The following is a 25320-nucleotide window of genomic DNA, read 5'->3' as shown; positions in this document are numbered from 1 at the left end:
ACTTACAATAGGTTATGTAATTACGTTAAGCTACGGTTGGCCGATAGAACGGCACCACGTGAATCGGCTAACGTGGTTCTGGAACAGGTCTGGAAAATTTGCGTGTTCGAAGCGTTTTAGGAATTCCATTTCTCGATAGATTTCGTTGGTCTCGTTTGGCGAGGTCGCTTTCAGCCAGGTGTCTCCATGTTTCCATCTCGTCCCCGCGAATTGTCCAGCTAATTTCTACCGTTTCTTGAACGAACGCATTCACCGATCGTCCTCGAAATTCCACGGGTTGCGTGCCACGAAGAAATTACCTGAAACGAGATCGCGCCACAAGCTATCGAAATAGTACGTCCTTTTTCGGTCTCTCGATGCAACGAGCATTGAGAAATTGATCTTTCTTATTTAGCCATTCGTTCGAGGGTAGGCTGATTCGACGCGCAATCTGCCATCCTCTTATTTACCTATTTTCGTGTACGTGCGATTGGTAATCAAACGGACGAACGTTGCATCGTCGAACCAACTTCGTTCCATTCCACTAACCGTATTATTGGATTGGCAACTAAGTGATTGCGGATTTTATCAGTAGGTAGATTTTGTCAATACTATTGACAATACTACCTATTGATAAAATCTGCAATCGTTTAGTTGCCAACCCAATATATTAACACTTTACCGACCGATAGTCGATTAATCGGTTTTTTGTCACCGACGCTTACCGACCGATAGCCTATTAAGCGACTTTTTGACGCCGACAATCTTTCTCATTATTTGAGCAGTAATTTGTTATTTAGTACTAAGGTACCTTGCTCAGTTACGTCAGTTGCGTTGCTTTCTAAGCTCCCACAGTTTTATATCAATCTGAAAAACGTACCGATCGCAATGAACAAAAAGAATGGTATCGGAAAGTCTAAATCGAAACAGAGCCGGCGCCAGGAAGAATCTGCGCCTGAGATGCCGGTCGGACGTGCGTATGCTGTTGAATCGCTAGCGGTCGGTAAAGTGTTAACACTTTGACTGCCACGTTGGTCATATATGACCGGCCATGGTTTCTCCTGTGACGCTACGGTGCTCATTAGTGATTGGAACGTTTGAACTTCTTACAATTGTAAAAATTGTATGAAAATTGACAGTTAGGGCATTTTGAATATAACCGATAAATAGAAGATACTTTGAAATAAAAAGTGCCCCATTGAATAATTAAACATTTTTATTAGAACATGAATAAAAAAAAATTAGAACAAGTCTTGCATCTAACGGTGCACTAAACTGTGTTTGCATCCATATCATTGAGGGGCAATCTATGAATATTATTATAAACACACCTTAGAAAATAATCGTAAATGCTGCTTTATAATCATATAATTGAAGTTAGAAGTGTGCACATACCTTACTATTATATATAGAATGACCGTTTACTAATATTTTCTACACGTCTCAACAATATATTCTGGACGTTTTGCTTACGACGGAATAACGAATGCGAATGGTTTGTTGAAATAAACGAAGCCTTGTTATAATATGTCGCTATCAACTGTTACCAAGGCACCACGGTGGCCACCCGTGACCACCAATAAGATAAACGGTCCATTGGGGAAGAATGTTGTCTTACATCATCAATTTATTATTATTTTGCCATTATATGCTTTGAATAATAAAAATACTCCCGTGACGTCCTCAGCGGAACATGTGATTTCGGCGTGGCGGTCAAAGTGTTAATCGCTGTTTGAAGCTCTGTTTGCGTAAGGCGGCGATATCAGCGGAGATCGTTCGTAAACAAACTTGTACTGATCGTTGCGATTTCTTGTTTCAGGGGACATTACACAAAAGGGATACGAAAAGAAACGGACGCGTCTACTGCAGCAGTATGCGTCGAAGCAGTTGGGTGAGTCGGACGTTTCATCTGGTCGGAAAAAATCATAGCGAACAAGTCATGGTCATCGTGGTTTCATCCTTAGCGAACATCACGCGTGGACGAGAAGCTCGCGACGGAATCGCAGCCGCGCGGCTCCTTTCTACGTCACTTCCGTGTACGGATTTACGCGCTGTTCCCTAGCCCGAGTTCTCCGACATTTTATTTTTATCGTGCACAACGACCAGTGATTTATCGTCTGCTGGTGCGTTTATCGACTCGTTTAAAAGACGCGAATACGAGTCAGCGACAGCCGCTTCACTCTATCTCGCTTTCTCGCTGCGTCATGTCAGCGCTACTTGCAACACGTTCTACGTTGCTCGAGTAGACGCTAAGCGACACGCGAGGAGTCTCTGTTTCAACGTTTCGAAAGGATCGTTAACGATCCGATAAGATAGAATGTCCGAAAAGAAAGCAGCTGCGACCAATTGCTTATTTTCTCTCGAGTTACACGTTCGGACTCGTCGAAATATAACACACATTAACTGGAAACTTCTTACGTACCAGTTGTTACATTCCGATTCGTTGGATCGCGGCGGTATCGTTCGAAAGCTTCTCGTCCTCGTGGTCCGCGTCAGCTCGCGCGATAATCTCGCGCGCGCCTATTGCGTCACATCCATACGCAACCAGTCTCTCATTCTCTCTCTAGTCGTTCGTAATATTAATCACGTTCCGATTCTCAAGAGACACGAGCATTGCTTTGCGCACAATGCCGGCACACGCAATCGCAATGGGAATAAAAGAAGAAACGAAGCGGACAGGGCCGCGTGTTCTTCGCCCCGGCCACCGTTTTCCATCCGTCGTCTTCTACCGGTTTTCCTCTCTTACGCAATCCCCTTATCGCGCGCTCAGGGTCTCCGGTGCTGGTTTTACTCCCGTGTTAAAGATATTTCCACCGATTTAACCAGCGTATCGTTTTTCCGGCAATGCCATCTGCGTTTCGCAATAGAAGAACGCGTTTGCCACGGCATTCTTTCCACTTTGTCTGATTTTCTCGAATAGGAGAATCGCCCTGACCCAACCAGCCTCGTTCGTTTCCATCCGAACGAACAGCTAAGTGGAATTGCCTCTTGCAAAATCGAACGCGTGACCTTGTAACGCGCCAGCAAACTTGTTTACAATTAACGTGGAATTAAGTTGGTTGGAATGCCACGTTGAAGGGATACGTGAGTTTGGTGTTCGGACGAGTTCGATTTCGAGCTTATCGATAACGCCTTTTCCATCTTTTTAATTGCGAAATAAAGAGCGACCAGTTGAGGTGTAGCAGCGAGATCGCAACGTGTGGACCGGTTAAAGCTTGGCCACGATCACGAGCTCGGCCGCGCCTTCGGCAATGGCTCGTGGCTGCAGCTGCGATCGGTCGGTCCGCTGCGATCGGCCGCAATGTACATACTGTTTAACTGTACTTGCATACGGAAGAGCCACTTCCGCGTTATCCGCTCGTTATACGCGACGTAGGTACTTGTGCTATTGTCGCGCACGAGGCTTCCAAGCAAAGACAATTTTCTCGCTGCTTCGAGTCACGTTTGATTCGTGATTTCCCAACCGTTTTCCTGCACGCGGAAACTCGTTAGGTGTCTGCCAGCGGCGTCGTTTCTTTTTCTCTCTCTCTCGCTTTTTCTTCGTTTTTTAACTCGATTACGATCTCCACGATGCACACCGCTGCCTATAATCCATTCCATTTATCGCGAACCTCTTTCATTGTACCAGTGGCGAACACGACGAAGCGAGTTTCTTGCGCGGCTCGTTGCCTGGTCGCGTTCAGATCCAACAAATTGTTCGCAACGAGAGAAAGCAGTTCGCTTAGCGAGTTAACGTCTCGATGTGCAAGCAATCGCTGATAATCGACGAGATCTTCACGGGAATTTCGATACCGGTAGGGAAACGCGAAATCGCAAGTAACAGGCGATCAGCTGAAATAACTTATGGTTTTATACGGAAGAATCGGCACGAGAAATTCCGCGTTGTCTCTAAGTACATAAAATATGTGTCTATCGCAGATGTTTCGCACGAGCCTTCTTCTTAACTCGCTTCGTCACGCGTCTTTCTTTCCTTGCGTTATTTCAAATGGGGAAAATAGAAAGGAGATTGGAAGGTTCCCGCGTACCAATCCTTCGAATATCACGGATTTATATAAAGTTCGATATTTGATATTTGAATATTAGAAAATCGACAAGTTGGGAAATTTTGGAAATAAAAGTGGTTGGTCGTTGGAAACTTCGATACGTGGTAAAACTCGTGGAATTTAGGTGTCTGCAAACAGGTATTGGGTTGTCCGAAAAGTTTCTTTCGTTTCATAAGGTGATAATAGATGAACAATAGTTTCTGTTTTATATTATTTTATTGAATATTTATTTTTATATTATTTTATGTATTGAGGTATGATCCATTATGTTCGCGCATAATTCAATAAACCAATATAAAACAAAAAAACATTATGCGTCTATTATTTCCTTGTAAAGAAACATTTCGGACAACCTAATATTTCCAAGTTGCGATTCGTCCTTCCATTCAACGATCTATCGTCGCTTTTGATTCACGACTATCCCAGCAACTGCGAACAAAAGGCAGCTTCTGCCTGAGAACGTACAATACCTACATATTACGTATAACCAATGATTATCCTGTCACGCCATTGTATTCGCTGCTTCATCGGTTACAGCGACATCTCGTTCTACCTTTTTCGAATAACTTGCAGCGATTTAGCGCGGCGGGTCGCAGGTTCGTAGATGTCGCCGCATCTCGTTTTCGATATTCAACGCGTTTGCACAACGATGCTCGAGCGTACTCTTTTGGAAGCTGCAGGACCACGGTACCGTAATACGCAACAATTGGAAAAAAGGAAGGATGAAGATTCCTTGGTTTACAGCGATGGTTATCGATGGGCGTGATTCCATTAGAGAGAAAAATATGGTACACGGCAGCGAACGATCCGAGCTGGATTTACACCGCTGGTTACGATATTGTCACGGTTCGCTCGAATCTTATTAAATTCCATGGAGCGTGACTGTACGCGCAAGCGTTCCCTCCACTCTCACATCCTCGAATATCGTAATTGAAGAAACCGTGACCGTAACCGTAAAACTCGGAACGCGTTCAAACGGCGACGGGATTCTAGAAAAGTGGACATTTCTGTCGACCGGCCCATTATTTTTCAGTCGTTGAAATCCGCTCGAACGTGTTATACACAGCGTAGGCGTTCGCGTCTAACCGATGGTAACGGTGGCGAAGATGGTAAAGATGGAAAAGGGTGTAGTGGAGAAGAGAGGCAGTGAAAAACTAGCCTGCGAGTTTCCCCTGCTTTGAGAATCGGAACGAGAAAACAAGAGAAGAGTCTGGAGGGTGGCTTTTGCATATGCACGTGTGTATGTGGCACACAGGGGCTGGAAAGGATGGAGGAGGTGTCGGCGTCCTCGGTATCGCAGGGGTCGAGAGAACGGGTTATGGAAGCGGCGGTGGTGGTGGTGGTGGTGGTATTGGTGTCGGTGGGAGCGTCGGCGTCGGCGTCGGCGTCGGCGTCGGTGGCCGACCACAGCCACGTGCACGCCGCACGCAACGCCGTGTCACGCACAACGAGAAGCGCTATCATTCAGGTAGCGCCAACTATTGCACGATTTAACGTATATACATATACATACCATATACGATAGATTTACCTATATACATGCATACATACATACATATATATATATATATATATATTTTCTTTATCTCGTATTACGCCTAGAGAATTAGAGTTTAGCTCAGCGGCTCGTGCGGAATCTACTTACCTACTAGGCGGAACAGCATTTAGTCATTAGAGATACCACATTGTTAGTGATGTGTGGATTGTCGTTTCGGTAGGAAACTTTATTTTCATTAGTTATCCGATGTTGTTACGTTCACCGAATCAATGTGCATTTTCGACTGTTCATGTAGTTTTCTCTCCTCACCGATTTTTCGTTTCCTCGTCTGTCTTTACTTAGCGATACCGACCTAATTAATCAAATAGTTTTCTTAATTTCTCCCTAGCTACTTGTGTTTCGTTTCGTCCGATTATCTGGTCCTTTGTCTGATTTAACCGCTGTGCGGTTCGTTATACGAAGGAGTAAGGTAAAAACAAAGAAGATTGAAATCTGACTTCCAATTAAAACGTTATCGATCTGTTTTTAAGAAGTTAATCGACCGTGTAAAAGTGCGCGTCAACTACGTCTGCGTTTGTCCGTGTGTGTCTTTGTTTATTTACTTTTTTTTTTATATATAACGCCACGTTGTTCGCTAGATAACGTAAAGCAAGGTCTTTGATATAAATTTCCAGAGGGCTTGGTAAAGCGGCATTGTCGGGCCGTAAAGAAGAGAGGAGAATAGGGTTCGTGAAGGTACAAGAATCGCGATATCCTCCAAAGAGTTGTCTTTATACGCGGAAAAAAATTTATGAGGAACGCAAGCATCAGAAAGGGATCGCTGAATAGCTGACAGGCTGTCGAGCACTCGTTGGATAATTGCGATGCCGTTGGTGCTCGTCTTAATTAAGCGACGAGCCCCTCGGGCTTCGCACTTCACGGCACTGGCTGCGCTTCCACCACTCGTTGGCTTTTCCCGTGAATCCGATCTCTCTGCACCGTGCCATTGCTAACCGTAGAAAAAATCACGTTGTCGCGAACGCGATCGAATTAATCGTTAGACACTTCGTTCTCGGTCGATTTGTAACGCGAACGCGTGCAAACAAGCCGATTAATGAAACGTCGTTACAAAGTACGTACTTGTCGATTTAACTGGAAGTCAGATCGTAAGATATCGTAAAGTCGATCGTATTGTACATATGAAATTTCCCAGTGTTAACAAATTAGCGAGTTTAGTATCGTGCAACGACGCGTGTAGATAACATAGATTATTTTCAGCGAATCCGTGTTGTTCCGCAACACGATCGCTGATGGTCTGTCGTAAGTGTGCACGATTTAGATCTTTATCCACGCACGTAGATATGATGTACAGTAACAGTCTAATTGTGCTTTATCGATCGAACGGAGAATACGTTTAGCCCATTCCGTGTTACTTTGATCTCATCTAATCGATCACGTTTGCTTTTTCTCTTTTTTTTTTTCTTTTTTTTTGCCGATGATTTCGATCTCGTTCCTACGCGGCATCTCCTCAGACGAGTCGCAGAGGATCGCCGGATCGAATCATCGCTCGAGCCATCATCATTTCACGTGTCACGATTCATCCGTAATTAATCTTAGTAATCCGTAAATCATCATTCTCATCAGTAGTGATCACAGGCATATGCGTGATTCAACCTCTTCGTGTTCTTCTCTGAAGGTATATAATTTAGATAACATTAAATATTGCCACAACGATCGACCAAAGTATGTTAATTCAATCGTTAGAAATTTTTCTTTTTTTACCGTCTGCTATCCGATCCATTGCTATTTTCCGGACCCTAACGGGCAGGTAAAGTCAGTGGATCGTAGGATTTAACAAAGAAAAAGAAAAAGGGGAGAACAGTGGAACGATTTAAAGGTGTATAGAACTTGAAGAGGTTATCACGTTCTTTCTTTGATGTAGCTCGCTTGCTTGTAATCCCTCGTACGTACCGATTCGCGCAGAGATGCTTTTACACCTTAGATACCTTTGTAATTCGACTTAGCCGAGACCGGTTGTTCCACCTTCGGGTGACTCGAGATCGCAGCCAGCCATCCGTTGGCATTCTTGCGACTTGCTTCGACACACTCGCGAATCTGTCCGCAACATCTCGATTTTTCCGTATCGGCTATTAGTCGACTCGCTCGAGCATTGACAATTTGTGTGTAAACAATCGCGAAACACCGCGTTTCCGCATACTTGCTTATTCAAACGGATGATAATGCCGGAAATTCGTGATAACGTTCCAAAGATGGCTTACGAGACGCTCTTCTACTCTATTTTTCTTCTATTTTTCCCTCCTTTCTATCTTTTCTTTTCTTTTTTTTTTTTTTTATTTTTCCGATTGCGTTTCTTTATCAAACTAATAGCCAGTCTTTAAAATGCACTGTTACACGCGTTCAGCAGTTCCTACACGCCGGTATCGATAATGAAGAAAAGTTGCTAAGACCGTTAAGTTGTATGCGACTGTGAGTTGCTGCGACCAACTCGATCGAATCGTTACCGACACGCTGTTCCTACGAAACAGACGGAAGCAAATTTCTAGAGACTGTTACTTAACCGAACGACGTTGTAAAATGATCGATCGTTTTAGAGTTGTTTAATTTCTCTGAGCAGATCAATGTCCTTAGAAACTGTACAATTTGTAATAACAGCAACTTGTGTTCCGCGGCAGATAAAAATAAAGAAGAAACAACGAAGAGAGAAAACACAGCAGTCGTACAATATCCTTGTTTAATGCCTTTGGTCGAAGGAAAGAGACAATTTAAAGAAAATGGTGAATCTGGTGTGAAGCTCTACTTTATCGATTTATGGTAGAGTCGGTTGAAAATTTAGCGCTATCGTAGCTTTTAATATGTGAAATTGCACGCAGATCTTTCCGATCGATTCGCAAACGTTGAAAGATTTCCATCTACGAGTCAGACGAGACGAGACAAATATGATTTATCCGCATATTCGCCGATAGTAAAATCGTGAAACACGTTGGTCTGGTGCTTAGTCGTCGCGTTGCATTCCAAGCGTCTTTAAAAGCTGCCAACTGGAATTCAAGTTACGTGGAAGTGGTCCCGCCGGCGAGATCGAATCGCGTCACAGCCCACCTCCTCTTCCGACTTCCCTGCGCCACTGCACAGCTGCGAACAATCGATAAAAGTGAAATCGTCGTCGTGGCAGCTTGCGAAGGTGGAACGACCGATCATCGACGGCGCCGTTTAGAACCTGCCCGAACAAACGACTCTCTTCAACCCCTTTCCAGTTTCTTCGTTCAGATCACATCCAATTTAGAAGAGAAACCCACCATGGAATAATAACGTCGAGACGAATGGATCGAATTTGTTCGTACGCCGCCCTTTCTTTTCCCAGTTTCGTCGCGCTCTACCGTCGGTCAAGTCGAACAGCAGACGACGATATTCGGTTGGCAACTAAGTGATTGCGGGTTTTGTCATTGGGTGGTATCGACAAAATCCGCAATCACTTAGTTGCCAACGCAATAAATTATAAATAAATTTAAATAAATGGAATTTAAATGCCACATTTGAGGCGAACGTAGCGCGTGCAAAGGTCCATTCGTTTCGTCCTGTCCAAGTACAGCCCTGTCGAGACGCCTGCCGTACAAAACGAAAGAACGTTGGTGAAATGTGGTTCGTCTGGGTACGGTGGTAGAAGACATACGATAGAAATTTAGCGATCCCTGCCATTCCTGGTAGATCTCCTTTCTTTGTCTATGTGGCGTTGTTGTTGTTGTGTTGCATGCAGGAGGCCGGCTAGTACCTGGCGGGATCGCCAGTCCCCCGGGATCTGGCGGCTCCACCGGAAACACCGGGAATTCGAACTCAGCGGCTGCGAGACGCGGCAATCGCAGACTCACGCGCAATGAGAGCCGCTATCATTCCGGTGAGTACATCACAGCTGGACGATCACTAGAACTACCGCGCCAGTCAAATTGACTGGTTTTACAATTTTATTTTAAAATTCCTATTTCATCTTATATTTTTTCTTTTTTTCTCAATGATGTAATGACTTTCGCAACGATAACTAAAAGAATAATATAACGAATTTTATTTTATTTTTTATGTATTTAAATTAAAAATAATTTCGTACCAAGGCTGCTTATACCAATACCAGTCAAAATGACCGGTACTTGTCAAAGTGTAAAAAGGTTCCGCAATCTGTTTATCGAACCCCAATTAACCAGTTTCCTCGTTTTTTAAAATTTTCCACACGTTTTTCAAATTTTTGCTGCGTATCATTCGATATGACGATATCAGTTACCAGGAAGATTTCGGATCGATCGCTAGATCGTAACACTAGAAATACCACAGCAGTGAAAATGACTGGTTCTACAATTTCGCAAATGTGTCGACTCTCGTTTAGAGACCATGGTCCCGGATGTATAGACCCTTAGAGCGCTATGGGCGCGTATATATGCGTCTGGCGAAAGCTATCGGTGTGGACTAAGGACGCATATATGCGTTTCCTGTAAGCGGCCGGCATGGGCCAAGGACGCATATATGCGTTTGTCAATTTTTCCGAACACCTACGCAGAAGTAATACTATTACGTTTGTGTGAGATAAATATAAATGCATTGCTTAGTAAAGACAGTAAACAAATGCCAATAATGCCTCGTTATAACATTTGTCTACCTGTTTCGCGGACAGTCGCATCTAATTATCAAGAAGAAAATGTGTTGTCTGTGTGAAAAATAAGAGAATGCAGAAAATGCGATGTCGGATTATGTATGGATAATTGTTTTGAAATTTTTCACGCACAACTGAATTATTAACTTGTATTATATTTACTAAATTTAGTTTTCTAATTTATTATTTTCTAGTTTATTATCCAAATTCTAGTTTATTGTAAATTTCAATGTTTATAATAAATAATTAACCCTTAGAGCGCTATGGGCGCTTATATGCGTCTGGAGGAAGCTATCGGTGTAGACTAAGGACGCATATATGCGTTTCCTGTAAGCGGCCGGCATGGGCTAAGGACGCATGTATGGGTTTTTCAATTTTTCCGAACACCTACGCAGAAGTAATACTATTACGTTTGTGTGAAATAAATATAAATGCATTCCTTACGGCAGTAAACAAATGCCAATAGTGGCTCGTTATTGTTGAAGTGGTCACCGCTTGTAAGAAAACTCTACATCTGGTTTCTTTAGTTTTCTCAAGCACTGAATTTTTCACGCACAACTAAATTATTAACTTGTGTTATATTTACTAAATTTAGTTTTCTAATTTATTATTTTCTAGTTTATTATCCAAATTCTAGTTTATTGTAAATTTCAATGTTTATAATAAATAATTAACCCTTTGAGTGCTGTGGACGCATATAGGTGTCTGGCGAAAGCTATCGGTGTGGACTAAGGACGCATATATGCGTTTATCAATTTTTCCGAACACCTACGCAGAAGTGATACCATTACGTTTGCGTGAAATAAATATAAATGCATTCCTTACGGCAGTAAACAAATGCCAATAATGGCTCGTTATTGTTGAAGTGGTCACCGCTTGTAAGAAAACTCTACATCTGGTTTCTTTAGTTTTCTCAAGCACTGAATTTTTCACGCACAACTGAATTATTAACTTGTGTTATATTTACTAAATTTAGTTTTCTAATTTATTATTTTCTAGTTTATCATCCAAATTCTAGTTAACTGTAGATTTCAATGTTTATAATAAATAATTAAAAATAACTAAAAAATAACGCTCTCGAATCGTTTAATCTCGTGCAAAAGAATTACTATAACTTATTCCGATTTGCGCTTCGAATAGTCAGTCAACAGAGTTCAGTCTAGCGAAAAAGTATTCCGTCCTCAGCGATCGTGAGGCCGCGAGTATTCGGCACTCTAAGGGTTTAAAAATACCAAAAATGTGCTACATAACATTGCTCCTGTAAGAAAGTAATAAATCAATAAATATAAAAATATTCTATTATTAGGTATTTTTTAAAGACCAGTCATTTTGACTTTGGTAGAAATAACTTCGTGTTAACTATCGGTAGTTGTAGTGTTGAACGATCGAAAGCGACGAAAAGAAACGTTAACGAGTCCTTAACCCTCGCACGACGGCGATACGAAATACATACGCCACCGTTTATTTATTCAAAGCGTAGCGGCGAACGATTCTCTCCGTCCCTCGATACTCGTTCCCTTGTAAACCGGCTTCATTCTACCTTGCTTTCCCGTCTAGTTTATCTTCCTTTTTCCCCGCTATCGTTTCCTCCTTCGCGTTTCCCACCAATCGTAAACGTCTCGTTCGCTGTGTCTCTCCTTCCTCTTCCTTCGTCCGTGCTTTTTACGTCTCGATGAAGTAATTAAAATCGGCGTTACCTTTCTTCTCCGGAGATAACACCTGCTTCGTGTCGTTTCGCTGGAACGCGACGGATCTTGAAATTTGTACTCGGTGCCGGGCAACCACTCCAACGTATTCAAACGTAATGGACGAATTAGTAAGGAATTAGCCGTCGTCGCAAGGGTTAACCCAGCGATCGTAGAAACTGGACGCGACGAATTCTCGATCAATAAGATCCTACGCTGGCGTTTCGCCGTGTTACGCCCCGGCAGTTCCAGACGATCCTCGTCTGCTCTGTCTTATCGCTGAAGATCGTATTGATGGAGGGTGCGTGGTGGCTCGATCACACGGTATTATTAATCGAAGAATTAAGATCCGCTGCATTGGACACGCTTGAAAATCGTGACTTGCGTGTAAACGAATCGTAGCGCATTAAGCTCGATTAGCTGGATACACGGAAACATGGTTGGCGAGTGCAAGGAATGCGCTTTCGGTGCCAGTGGTCTCGACTCTGACGAAGCATTCGCTGCGTCTGAACGTGTATGCGGGCAATTACTTTTAAGCAAACTGTAAAACCCGTAGCTACTACGTAACGCTATACAATGCAACTAGCCTGGTATCGTACGATCGTTGGGAAATGTGTTGAAAGGAAGTGTCCTTTGTCGAACTCGTTGCAAAGTAAAAACCGTTTAACGTTGAAAGTAAGCGTCGATCGAACGAGCTTTCTGCATGTTGGCGAATCGAAGCCTGTTACGTATACACACGTACGTGTATCTATATCGGTAGTAGTCGTCGGAACGGAACGAAAATCGAACGGTTCTCTGTGCGTTAAACTCCGTGTAGAAACTTGGTTTATACAGAGGAAGAGAGATGCTTGACCGGCACATCCCGCAGGCCGCAGCTGGTGCACCGTTAGCGCTCGAAGAGGACCAACTTGGAGCGCGCAACACAAGTCCGTGTCGATCCGAGTAACATTTGCGCGCCTCATTTACACGGAAACTCGGATCGTAAGATCACAATAGTCGCTCTATGCATCCTCTTCCCGTTTCGCAACTATTTTCGGTCTTTGATTCCCGTCGCGTTTATTCTTCGACGCGTCAACGCTGTTCCAATTGTATCGAAGAGGGATATTTTTCAAATCTATCGAAAGGCATTACGAAGAGTAATAAAGACGAGTGGATTGGATGGACGAGTCGTTGCATTTCCGGCCGAGCTACGCTTCTATCGTTATTACGTTCTAACGTCGGGACACAACTCGTTACGCGGAGCAATTGCGCGATTGCACGTGAGAGTGCAGGCTCGTGTACCGCTAGAAATAAGATAATTCGACACGCTTGGTTCTTGACAAATTCTCGATAGATTAGCCCAGCAGCAAGCTACGAAAGCTTCTAACCTTCGAATTTACCGGATTCTTTCGCCGTGGAACGAGTTTGAAAATTGTCGAAATTTCCATGCAAAATGCCGATGTATCTATACACCGAGCAAACACTCGTTAGGAATTGAAAGGACACGCGTGAACGTAGAAAAACGAAAAAGGAAACAGCATACTGTTATGCAAGTTGCGTAAAAGCTTTGCCGCATACCGACTTAGGCTATGGTGTTGAGCGTTGCGAGATGTTTTCGCGTGTCTTCTTTATTATAGCAGCTAATGCCGATGCGTTATGAAAAGTTCGCGAGCTCGTTCGGTTGATTAATCGACTCTGAATGCCCAGAGGTGCGCCAGGAGGCGGTGCAACAAGCTTTGGCAGCGATGCAGGGTCGTCCGAAGCCGTCGTTGCCGATGCCATCGAAAAGAACGTCCGTGATGGCTAGGAGTCCCGACCGAGAGCGTCGCGACAGCGGGGAGTCCAGTAGCGACGAGGACAGCGTCGTCACCGAGGAGAGTCCTGGTGCTGGTGGTCCAACGGGTATATATCCTCAGATATCGTTATTGTCCTTCGCTTGTCTCCTTCTAGCGCTACGATAAATTGCCTCCATCTTCCTGACTATATTGCTAGCTCGATCGTTTACCTATTTGCACACGGCAAACGATGGAACAGGTTATGTGACTTTTTAATTGAACGCAGCGCTTGCATTCCGTACGGTTAATGCAAATCCGTTGTGATACTCGAGACAAGCGACTCGTGGTACAGCAGTTTAGTACCATCGAGAAATAACGACGAAGAGGTGATTCTCATGGCTGTGTGAGTGATTGCACGGGCGAATTTTAGGCACAGGACTGTCGGATACCAGCAGCACCGGTTCGGCGCGAGACACGCCTCCCCCTCCGAGACCACCGGCTAGGAGACCTCCTTGCGCGGATATCACAGATATCGCGGAATACACGCCTCACGCGTACTGCAACATCCAGCCGCCGGACGTGACGCACACCAGCAACACTCCGGCTGCACAGCAGTCGACCAGGCGACCTGGCGCTGATAGAGTAAATCGTTACCATGTTGTCGAGGATCAGAACAACACCGGCACTACCGGCCGCTGGAAAGTATCCGCTAAGATTCAACAGTTGTTGAATACTTTGAAACGACCGAAACGACGACCGTTGCCTGAATTCTACGAGGACGATGATATCGAGCTGGAAATCGCGGCCAATCCCAAAGATCCGAACGCTCCGAAACCGGAAGGCGGCTCTATGACCTCCGCCGTTGGCGAACCACTGTCGGTCGCCGCGGGATTGCCCAGGTCGCTCGAGGCCGCCATACAAAGGTAAGCAGGTCAGACACGAGGGTTGTAATTTTGTTGTATTTCTTTCCTTTGCTTTCCCTTGGATCATCGATCATTCGACGATGGAGTATTTTGGACAAAATGTAAGTTTTTGTAAATTTCACAGGTATGGCTCGGCATCGTATAAGGCGCCAGTTGCAACAGTTCTCGATCCAAACGGCAAGCTTTGCGTAACGCTCACGTATGGAAAGCTTCTGAGTCGTTCTCATAAAATAGCCTACACGCTGTTGAACAAGGCTCTAAGTCGCGGCGGGGATTGTTGTTTGAAACCTGGCGATCGGATCGCCCTGGTTTACCCAAACAACGATCCCATTAGCTTCATGTGCGCATTTTACGGTTGCCTTCAAGCCGGCATTGTGCCTGTGCCGATCGAAGTCCCTTTGACGCGCCGAGACGCAGGCTCCCAGCAAATCGGGTTTCTTTTGGGCAGCTGTGGAATTCAGGTGAATCAACGAGCAAAGTAACGATCTTGCTCTGCTATTTTCATCGAATTTCCTCTCCAAGTATATCGGAAATGGTTTCTAGGTGGCATTAACCAGCGAAGCCTGTCTGAAAGGTCTGCCAAAAACGGCGGCTGGCGAGGTAGTGGCATTCAAAGGTTGGCCAAAGCTTCACTGGTTCGTTACGGAACATCTGGGCAAAACGCCGAAAGATTGGCTGCCACCGCCGCGATTAACCGACGACACTCCGGCGTACATCGAGTACACCACGGACAAGGACGGGTCGGTGATGGGAGTGACGGTGACGAGATCGGCGATGCTGGCACATTGTCGAGCTCTGACGCAAGCCTGCGGCTACACGGAGGGAGAGAACGCCGTCTGCGTTTTAGACTTCAAACGAGAGGTTGGCCTGTGGCACAGCACCCTCACCAGCGTTCTAAACGGGATGCACGTGATCTTTATTCCGTACGCTCTGATGAAAGTAAATCCCGCGAGCTGGATGCAAATGATCACCAAGCATCGTGCCAGCGTGGCTGTGGTGAAATCGCGAGACCTGCACTGGGGTCTTCTTGCCACGAAAGATCACAAGGACATTTCCTTGTCGTCACTGAGATTGTTGTTGGTCGCGGACGGTGCCAATCCCTGGTCACTTTCTTCCTGCGACCAATTCCTTTCGGTATTTCAATCTAAAGGCCTGCGGCCTGATGCCGTGTGTCCGTGCGCGTCCTCCAGCGAAGCTCTCACCGTATCGGTGAGAAGACCAGGCCGTGCTGGAGTAAACGCCACTGGACGAGGCGTGCTCTCTATGTCTGGTCTGAGTTACGGCGTTGTCAGAGTCGATCAAGAGAATTCTCTCACTTCCTTGACTCTTCAAGATTGCGGCCAAGTGATGCCCGGAAGTACGTTTCTATGCCAACATTTCCAAACCGTGTTCTACTTTAAGCGATTCGTAGCGAACGAAATTGGAAACGTTCCTTTTCTTCAGGTATCGTTGTTGTGATCAAGATGGAAGGACAACCGTTCATCTGTAAAACCGACGAAGTAGGCGAGATCTGCGTGCATAGTTCGGCAACTGGAAACCAATATTGGGGACTACAGGGACTGACGAATAATACGTTTAAAGTCTGCCCGCTTCAAGCCGATGGAAGTCCGCTGGGTGACGTAGAATACACCCGTTCTGGTCTATTGGGTTTTCTGGGTCCTGGTGGTCTTGTGTTCGTTTGCGGTTCGCGCGATGGTCTTATGACGGTCACGGGAAGGAAACATAACGCCGACGATATCATTGCTACTGTGTTAGCCGTTGAACCCATGAAGTTCATTTATCGTGGAAGAATAGCCGTTTTCAGCGTACGCGTGCTCAGGGACGAGCGAATATGCGTCGTTGCAGAACAAAGACCCGACTGCAGCGAAGAGGAAGTACGTTTTTAACGATACTCCCGAATCGTTATTCGCACCACACGATAACACATCTGTACGACGTTTACTTCCTCAGAGTTTCCAATGGATGTCCCGAGTGCTTCAAGCGGTAGATTCCATTCACGCTGTTGGAATATATTGTCTGGCGTTGGTTCCGCCAAATTACCTTCCGAAAACACCGCTGGGCGGTATTCATTTGTCGGAAACGAAACGACGTTTCCTAGAGGGTACTCTGCACCCGGCTAACGTTCTTCTTTGTCCGCACACTTGTGTTACCAATCTACCGAAACCACGCGAAGTCCATTCAGGTAAGAGATTGCACATTCACCTGTGAGTACTATCCCCGAACCAGGTGTCGATTAAAATTACGGACCTTCGATGAATTACATGAATGTCAGCAAGTACAAAGACGTATATACGTTCTTTTTTGTTGTAACATTACTTCGTTTTTTCTTTGCCTATTATTATTTAAGCGAAGACCCAAGAAATTGGTACAAGGTTCGATAGGCTGAACATTTAACGGTGCATAACGATGCTGCATCGATAGAAGGTTTACCAATTTGTTGGATCGTTTCGCTTAAATGTACACGAGAATGATTAATTGGGAGAATGAATGAGCCAGTTCTTTTATAATTAATTCGCGGTCACAATATCGCTCTGTTCAAAAATTCTCATTAACGCGAAGGAACGTAACACTTACGCTTTCTTACAAAGTTATCAGTAGGCTTCAATAACTTAGCACAAATGTACAAAGTATATAACTGTCTCTTGCTACATATCATGTATTGTTAACCCACCCAACACTAAAAATATTTAATGCTTAGCATGTTATTCTATTATTTTTGCCCTTCTTTCTTTTGGCTGAGTTCCGAACACCCTAGTAGTAGTCCAAGCCTATAGACAAATTGTTTCTAGCGATGTGAGATTCCTCTTGATATTCTCTGTATATACAAGTACTCTGAACTTTCACGCGTGCAGGAAAAGAAAAAGCTGCCTTTTTACCTTCGATCGGTTGCATCCATGTTTTTTTCTTTTTTACACGATGCTTTCCTTTAATTTCACATCGCTACCTCGCCAGGCGTTCACGTTTCCGAGAAACACCGAATTGATTTTTGTTTGATTAGTATGTACAGTCCATGGAATGCTCAGAGCACGTCGATATAAAGGACGCGCGTAAATCACCTTTCGACAATAACGAACCAGTTCACGTACCTAGCTTTGATTTTCCGGCCTCAGTCAGGGGAGAGTGTGTGAGCTACTCATTATTGGGTTGAGTGTTTGTGTTGGTTTACTAACGGAATGGTGCGGGGGCGTGTAGCGGGGGATTCTGTTGCAGACGTTGGTCCGGCCAGTGTCATGGTGGGCAACATTGTTCAGGGTAATAGACTAGCTTCGGCTCAAGGACGAGACATGGGTGTCCTAGACGAGGATAGTGATAATGCTAAAAAGGTTGGTCTTTGCCAGAAATTGTTTCTTCTTTTTAAACATAATTGTTACTAAAGTTTCCCCGTTTATTTAACGTTATATCCTCGTTTTGCGATTTACATTCTAATGTTATTCATTTGCAGTATCAATTTATTTCGGAAATACTTCGATGGCGTGCTGTCAGTACCTCTGACCATGTTATTTTCACGTCGCTGAATGCAAAAGGAGCCGTAGCAACTTCCTTGTCATGCTCTCAGTTGCACAAGAAAGCCGAGCGGATCGGCAATTTGTTGTTAGATCGTGGACGGATCAATACCGGAGATCACGTGGCATTAATATTTCCTCCTGGTACTGACTTGATATGCGCGTTTTATGGTTGCCTGTATGTTGGCGCCGTGCCAGTTACGATTAGGCCACCTCACCCGCAAAACCTCCAAACCACTTTACCAACCGTTCGCATGATCGTGGACGTCAGTAAGTCTGTGCTCGTGCTCACGAATCAAAATATCCTGAAACTGTTGAAAACAAAGGTACATCGATACGTTATGATTCTAATGTACTCTACGTAACACGATCAGTATCTTGTGTTTAACCCTTTAACTGCTCAGCTTGAACGGATCTTGACGATTAACTTTTACGTTCTACCTCCGTTGCTCGACAAATATCGTCCTGAGTTATCCTTGGATTTCTACTAAAGCGGTTAAAGTGTTAAGATGTATCTCGCGAATGATTAATTTGGCTATTTTCCTTGCTATCGTACAGGAAGCGAATAATGTTGTCGACATTAAGAGTTGGCCGACGATTCTCGATATGGACGACATGCCAAAGAAGAAGCTACCTGTTATGTACCGAGCGCCCACAGCGGAGATGCTGGCTTATTTGGACTTTAGCGTCTCGACAACAGGGATGCTTGCAGGAATTAAAATGTCCCACGCAGCGGTGACGTCTCTTTGTCGTGCCATGAAACTTGCCTGCGAATTGTATCCATCTAGACACATCGCTCTATGCTTGGATCCCTACTCTGGTTTAGGATTCGCTCTTTGGTGTTTGAGCAGTATATACAGCGGTCATCATTCCATACTTATACCACCGTCGGAGGTTCGTTTCCATATCGTAAACGTGAGAACGAAAAAGAAGCTTTTGATATTCTTGTTTGTAGGTGGAAGCCAATCCGGCATTGTGGCTATCGGCAGTTAGTCAATCCAGAGTAAGAGATACGTTCTGTTCTTACGGTGTGATGGAATTGTGCACGAAAGGTCTCGGTTCTTCTGTTCATGCTCTAAAAGCGAGAGGCGTTAGTTTGGCCTGTGTTAGAACGTGCGTCGTTGTCGCTGAAGAAAGACCGCGAATCGCACTTACTACGAGCTTCAGTAAACTCTTCTCCGCTTTGGGTCTGAGTCCCCGTGCCGTCTCGACCTCGTTCGGATGTAGAGTAAACACCGCTATTTGCTTACAGGTTCGATCGCTTCCAAATTTCCAAAGATTATTTAACAATTTGCTAAGGTTTTTGTTACTGGATGTTAAATAATACGATTGACACGCAGGGTGCATCGAGCCCAGAACCTTCTACGGTATACGTTGATCTCCGCGCATTGCGCAACGACCGAGTATCTCTGGTTGAAAGAGGTAGTCCGCACTCTTTGTGCCTGATGGAATCAGGCAAATTATTACCAGGAGTGAAAGTAATCATTGCCAATCCAGAAACGAAAGGACAATGCGGAGATTCTCATTTAGGCGAAATTTGGGTGCAGTCTGCTCACAATGCCAGCGGCTATTTCACGATATATGGCGACGAGAGCGATTACGCGGATCATTTTAACGCTCGCCTCGTAACAGGAAACACGAATGAAGTTTACGCCAGAACTGGTTATCTTGGTTTCCTAAGACGTACCGAAAGCGTTCAACAGTCGGTTATCAGTGACATTCCCGGTGACACATCTACCGAGGCGGATCTGGTTCCTGGTGATTCTGAGTTGCACGATGCTGTGTTCGTGGTTGGCGCCCTCGACGAAGCCATTTTACTTAGAGGAATGCGATATCACCCGATCGATATCGAAAACAGCGTAATGAGGTGTCATAAGAAAATAGCAGAATGGTAAGCAGAATAACAATGTGAAAACAGACATCACGTTTACAAATATAGTTCTCTTTTCGGTTGTGATAAAAATTATTTGTACGATTCACAGTGCCGTATTCACATGGACCAACCTCCTAGTAGTAGTGGTGGAACTCGACGGAAGTGAAAGCGAAGCTTTAGATCTCGTGGCATTAGTTACCAGCGCTGTACTAGAAGAACATCATCTGGTAGTCGGTGTGGTAGTCGTAGTAGATCCCGGAGTAGTTCCAATAAATTCGCGTGGCGAGAAGCAACGAATGCACTTGCGTGATGGTTTCCTAGCGGACCAGCTCGATCCGATTTACGTAGCGTATAACATGTGAGCGATATCAGAGAACGCAGAAAATGCATTACATAACGAACAACAAGAGACTGGTATCGTACTTTCCAGTCATGTCCCTACTACCATGCTGACGCATAGGTATTCTCGACTCGAAGTCGCGAACTGCATTTCAAATTTTTGTCCTTTGTTAAAGGAGATGATCTCTCTACGGAGAAGTTGGAATATATTGCGAGGAGTCGACGTATTTTTAAAGCGAACATCGTCCCTAAACAATTTATATCCTTCCTTTGAAAGAATAACGCGTGTATTCAAATTTTTTATCTCGTCGATGTATTAAAAGGAGTAAGAAAGTTCGTCACACTTTGAAATTTCCAACCGCTTGGTTATCGATACTTATTACTTATGAGAGGAAACATTACTTTCTGCGTTGTAAGTAGCAAGTGTGAACGCTCGTTAGGAGAGAAGGAGAAACAGGAAGAATATAAAAGAACCGCTGTAGACAGGAAATGTCGACAAACGATTACTTTATAAAAAGTAATCGACCGAGAATTCTACTTAAAATGATGAAGAATGTTGAAGGATATGCTGGAAGCATTATCAATGTTTACAGAATTAAGGAGATTTACGTAACCATTCGTATAGCATCAACGATTCTCAACTCGCAGCGAAGAAGAAAAAATGCAAAATTAATCTTGAACATCTTCGAACTTGAGACTGCCACGGACAAGTATATACAGCTCAGACATGACTCAGCTGTTTTTGCTAAAATTATGCTTTTATACATTGTATTACCTGAATATTAAAGTGACGAATAGTACCAGTCATTATTTATCAACGACATCAGAACGGTAGTGAGCTTTTTTATAAGAGGAAAATGGAAGAAGTTATTTTAACGAAGATGTAACTTTAACGAGTGAGTTTCATTGAGAAATCGCACTTTATTAAAAAAAAAAAAATGGACGATTGTTCCGCGAACTACGTACAGGTATATACAATTATCTGATGTCTATTAGAAAAAGTAAAAGAATTTGATACACTTTATCGTAGACTCGTGTAGCTTGACAATTTTTTACTACATAAAGTAACGGTTAGCTAACGTAATCACACTATTGTAACGTAAAAAGTTTTAACTGTCTACATTTTTTCTAATATATCGTTGCTGGAAAGGCATATATACATAGTTCGCTATCGCTCTGACTATCTAATTTTCGTTCGGGAAAGTTTCTACGTTGTTGGTGTTTTACAACGATTTTTAGGTGAATCGATTTGGAGACACGACCGAGTGGTCGTGATTTCAATTCGATAAAGATTTCATTACATTTAGCTGCGTTGCGCACAACATCGCTCTTTTTATACGTTAAAGTATTTATATTATATTTCACAGCACGCAGTAAACCCTGTATACGGTGTTACATGTGTTCCGAAAGTGTACTTTTTTTATACTCACGTCCATTGAAAGTTTACTCTCTTCCAATTTCGACGAAAACAATGAACACAAAATAGTGTATATGTATTCTTAAGTTTGTAAAGTTTGAATGAAAATGATTTATTGCGTGCTGAGAGGGTACACTTTGAAAATCAGCCGAATCACTTAGCCAATTTTTCCATAAAAAAGAAAGACTATGACGACGTTAACGCAAATTTGCATCTCAGGGTTTTAGGTCATTTATAACAGATGATATGATATAAAAAAAAGAAGAAGCTATTTAGAACAACTCTTTTTGGATGACATTTAAAAAGGAAGACAAGGAATATGATAGCACAAAGAATTCAAGCAAGAAAGTAGTCGAAATAAGTAGCGCCGATTCGTCTGACCCTGCAATTTTTATCTCTCTAGCCGATATGGAAAAGTTACCCTCGAACTATAAATATCGGTCAACGTATACGCGAAAAATTTAAATATACGCCAACTTTCCTCTCCTTTTCTTCTTACCTTCTTATGCACAAATGCGTTCTTTTCGTGAAATTGGTCATTTTGATCAAAGCTCAATCTACGTATATCAACAACGCTACGACAATAATCGACTTTCGGGTTAAAATCACTTATTCGCGTGTTATTTTCTTTCTTATTCTTACATTCGATTACATTTACGTTTAGTTTTATTCGTTAACCGACGAGAGTTTCGATCGAGCGTCGTAACTGAAAGTTCGATTACTTGGAAAATTATATCGATTTCCATAACAGGTTCAAATGACAACGAGCGAAATATTGGCAACGTATAGATCATTGTTGGCCTATCGATAATTATTTGCAAGCGCAAAGATCTACTCATGCATGTATGTACGTATACTGTCTATGCCATATTGCTCAAAAATCGCGGATAAGTAGAGAAAAGAGCAAAGAAGTAGATGGAAAGAATTACGATTAAAACCCGAAGGTCGATCGCGTCCTTTCTCCTCTTATTGGAGTTTTATTATTTTTGAGATGTTTTCTATCGATGTGTACATTTGTTGATAGTTTTATAATTTTATATTCTTATTTTAATATAATGGCATACGACTATGAGGCGTGCACCGACCCTCGAGGTACCGTGTATCGGCTCCTGCCAGAAACGTGTTGCAATTTAAACGAAGCGGATTTGTCAATTTCATCTCTTTTCTTTGCGTCGTTAGAAGGCTCGTATTAAACTTCGTACGAAAATAGACGCGCGTATTATCGTCGCTTTACATATTGTGATTTTCTCTTGTATCGCGCACTGTAAGAACGTAGGTAGTTCGATGTAACCTGTTCCACAACTTGGTTATGTTTACAACAGAAATGTAGCCTACGCTAACCAATATTGGCGATTTCTACAGAAAAATGAAATTTCACGCGAAAGAAAAGAATATCAAGGCCTATTTTTGAACGGAACAATATTTTGCGCAATGTTTCACCCGACAACAATAACACTCGTATATCTTGATCTAATTCAGAATATTGAATCGTTGAAGTATAAGAACGTAAACTATTTACGTTATACGTGAAATGAATACGAGCAGACTAAGTAATCGCACAAGGCGTGTCTATAATAAATACGAAGTAGTAGAGTTAAATACGAGCCTCGTAATTGAAGAAGCCCAGTCTATCGGGGGACGACTCCGATCATCGACCATAGCCTCGTTGACGCGACATGCATAATTCGCAAGTTATAATAATAATTAGTTATCCCATATTCCGGGCACCAATTTACAGGCGCCAAAATGTAAATACGTATAGAAACAGGCGAGTTAGGATCCTTTTCTTCGACACGTCTTACATTTCTCACGATTGCTGTAATCGTATTAGATACAATGTTTATGTTCGTTTGCGATACATCGTACGCGAGAATATCGAATTACGAGTTCTTGTTCGTTTCATCTGTTTTGTGTTGGTAGCGACGAAACAGTGACTATCATCGGACACGTACAACAGTAGGAAAATGTAAAACGTTTCAAGCGTAAAGGGTGTTAAATACGATTCTATAGACCCTCTCTTTATTACTTTTTCTTTTTTTTTTCTCTCTCTCTCTTTTAATGATTAAGGTATCGTGCCATGTCATCTAACGTCCTTTCGCGCTTTTACGCACGAAGAGACATCGATGATAAGAATAAAGAATCGCGCGTCGCCGTTCTACAGGATCGTATATCAATTCACCGGTATTTTATTTAAATAGTAGCTGTACGCCGAAATTCTCGGAACGTTAGGCTACGTAGAAGCGTGCGTGGTGTTTGCGCAGACGAGGATACGCGCGGCGAAACTGCTTCTTCGTGCGTAAAAGATCCGGAAACACAGCGGTGCACCCCGATCACGGTAGGAATGTGCAGCGTCAGGAAATTTTTATCGAGTTTGACTAAAAACACACACACACAAAAAAAAAAAGAAGAAAAGAAAGAACCCCGTCTTTTTATTTATTACATAGCAGTGAAGCTATACTTTCGCTTTTCGTTCCTGTTATCTTATCTGTTTAGAAAATGTGTTCGTCTAATTTCCAAGTACAAACCGAAATCGTATTCTCACTTTTGACTGGTTCGTTCGTTTACTGTGTAATGTCCATTCAACGATCTGTACAGATCTGTACATCTTCAGAGTGTTTCTACCGAACTATAACTGAATGAGAGGAAAAGAGCGATTGAGAGTTTTTTCACGAAAGTTTCATTATCGAGAAAGTATTTTCATTGACGAGTATGTACCGCGCTAGATTCGCGCGCCGATTTGTTTGATATGCGTATACACACGAATCCACGGACCATGCAAAATGAGGTCATCGAAGGATCGAACGAAAAGAGAAGAAACGTTACGCAATCCTACGAGTGGGGCTGAGAGTGCGTGCGTGCGAGCAACCCGATTGTATTATGTATAAATGTTGATAACTAGTTGATAGAAACGTGAAGATACTTGTCACGCCGTTAACGATTGCGTATTATCACGTTCGATTCAGAACAAAAAAAAAAAAAAAAAAAAAAAAAAGATAGGTCGATCGATTGTGAAATCTTAGGATCTCTCTGAGATCCTAAACTCTGGTTTAATGGTCCTAGGCTGTGTAAATACTACCCTTCTACCCATTGCGTTTAGAAGTTACTAAGGTACAATATAGTTTGTACGTTGAAGTATATATATATTATATATATATATATATATAAATATTACCACACAGAGTAATAATATAAACGGTCGCTGTCCTTTCCAAGCCGTAGCATTTTGCCTGTATCAGTCGGACGAGAATATTAATATTTCGTGTATCCACCCCTTGTATCAAGTACCAGCCCGTTTTCATTCCTTCTCGTCTCTTCGATCGAGACGCGGGAGGATTGATACAAAAAAAAAAAAAAAAAAGACAGAAAAGAGAAGAAAAAGAAAACGGGATAAACGCGAGAAATCGAAGCACAGGAATTATAGGAACATCATAGCAATTTCTCTATGATCCGTAGCAGACTTTTTCCTTGTTTCAAGTGAGAAAAAAGGAAGGAAAAGAAGGAGGGAACAAAAGGAAGCAATGAAGCAACACAATCGGTCGTGTATCGTACCACGTGTTGCATCGTAAATTACTCGAACCTTTAAAACCAAGCGCCTCTTTGTAATCCATTCGATATTCACGAGGAGCTTCGCGAGCTACCATCAATAAACGTAATGTACATTTTTTTGCAACGA

General features: G+C 43.1%; 1 protein-coding gene and 1 long non-coding RNA gene across 11 annotated transcripts in view; one reads left to right on the top strand and one right to left on the bottom strand.

The window, feature by feature from the left end:
* The window catches only part of LOC100651283 (disco-interacting protein 2), a 42447-nt gene extending 17127 nt beyond the window's left edge, over positions 1-25320 (top strand). For 3 of the 10 annotated variants that reach the window (XM_012309739.3, XM_048407322.1, XM_020864042.2), the window contains 14 exons: positions 1799-1870; positions 9272-9409; positions 13525-13719; positions 14023-14515; positions 14640-14976; positions 15059-15872; positions 15959-16389; positions 16466-16697; positions 17708-17838; positions 17958-18344; positions 18577-18912; positions 18974-19270; positions 19359-19909; positions 20001-25320. In XM_012309739.3, the coding sequence (XP_012165129.1) occupies positions 1799-1870; positions 9272-9409; positions 13525-13719; positions 14023-14515; positions 14640-14976; positions 15059-15872; positions 15959-16389; positions 16466-16697; positions 17708-17838; positions 17958-18344; positions 18577-18912; positions 18974-19270; positions 19359-19909; positions 20001-20253 (4667 nt within the window). In that variant the 3' untranslated portion in view covers positions 20254-25320. Of the gene's footprint in view, positions 1-1798; positions 1871-5277; positions 5491-9271; positions 9410-13524; positions 13720-14022; positions 14516-14639; positions 14977-15058; positions 15873-15958; positions 16390-16465; positions 16698-17707; positions 17839-17957; positions 18345-18576; positions 18913-18973; positions 19271-19358; positions 19910-20000 lie in introns of all 10 variants that reach the window. The other 7 variants (XM_048407321.1, XM_048407318.1, XM_012309741.3 and 4 more) reach the window with 5 other exon arrangements.
* On the bottom strand, positions 4894-6297 carry LOC125385417. Its single transcript, XR_007224668.1, has 3 exons — positions 6164-6297; positions 5178-5181; positions 4894-4904 (listed from the first exon to the last, which is right to left on the bottom strand). It is a non-coding gene; the product is annotated as an uncharacterized LOC125385417 (long non-coding RNA).

The sequence above is a fragment of the Bombus terrestris genome, chromosome 7, assembly GCF_910591885.1.
Source record: "Bombus terrestris chromosome 7, iyBomTerr1.2, whole genome shotgun sequence".
NCBI lineage: Eukaryota > Metazoa > Arthropoda > Insecta > Hymenoptera > Apidae > Bombus > Bombus terrestris.
This window is presented reverse-complemented; position numbering and strand designations above follow the sequence as displayed.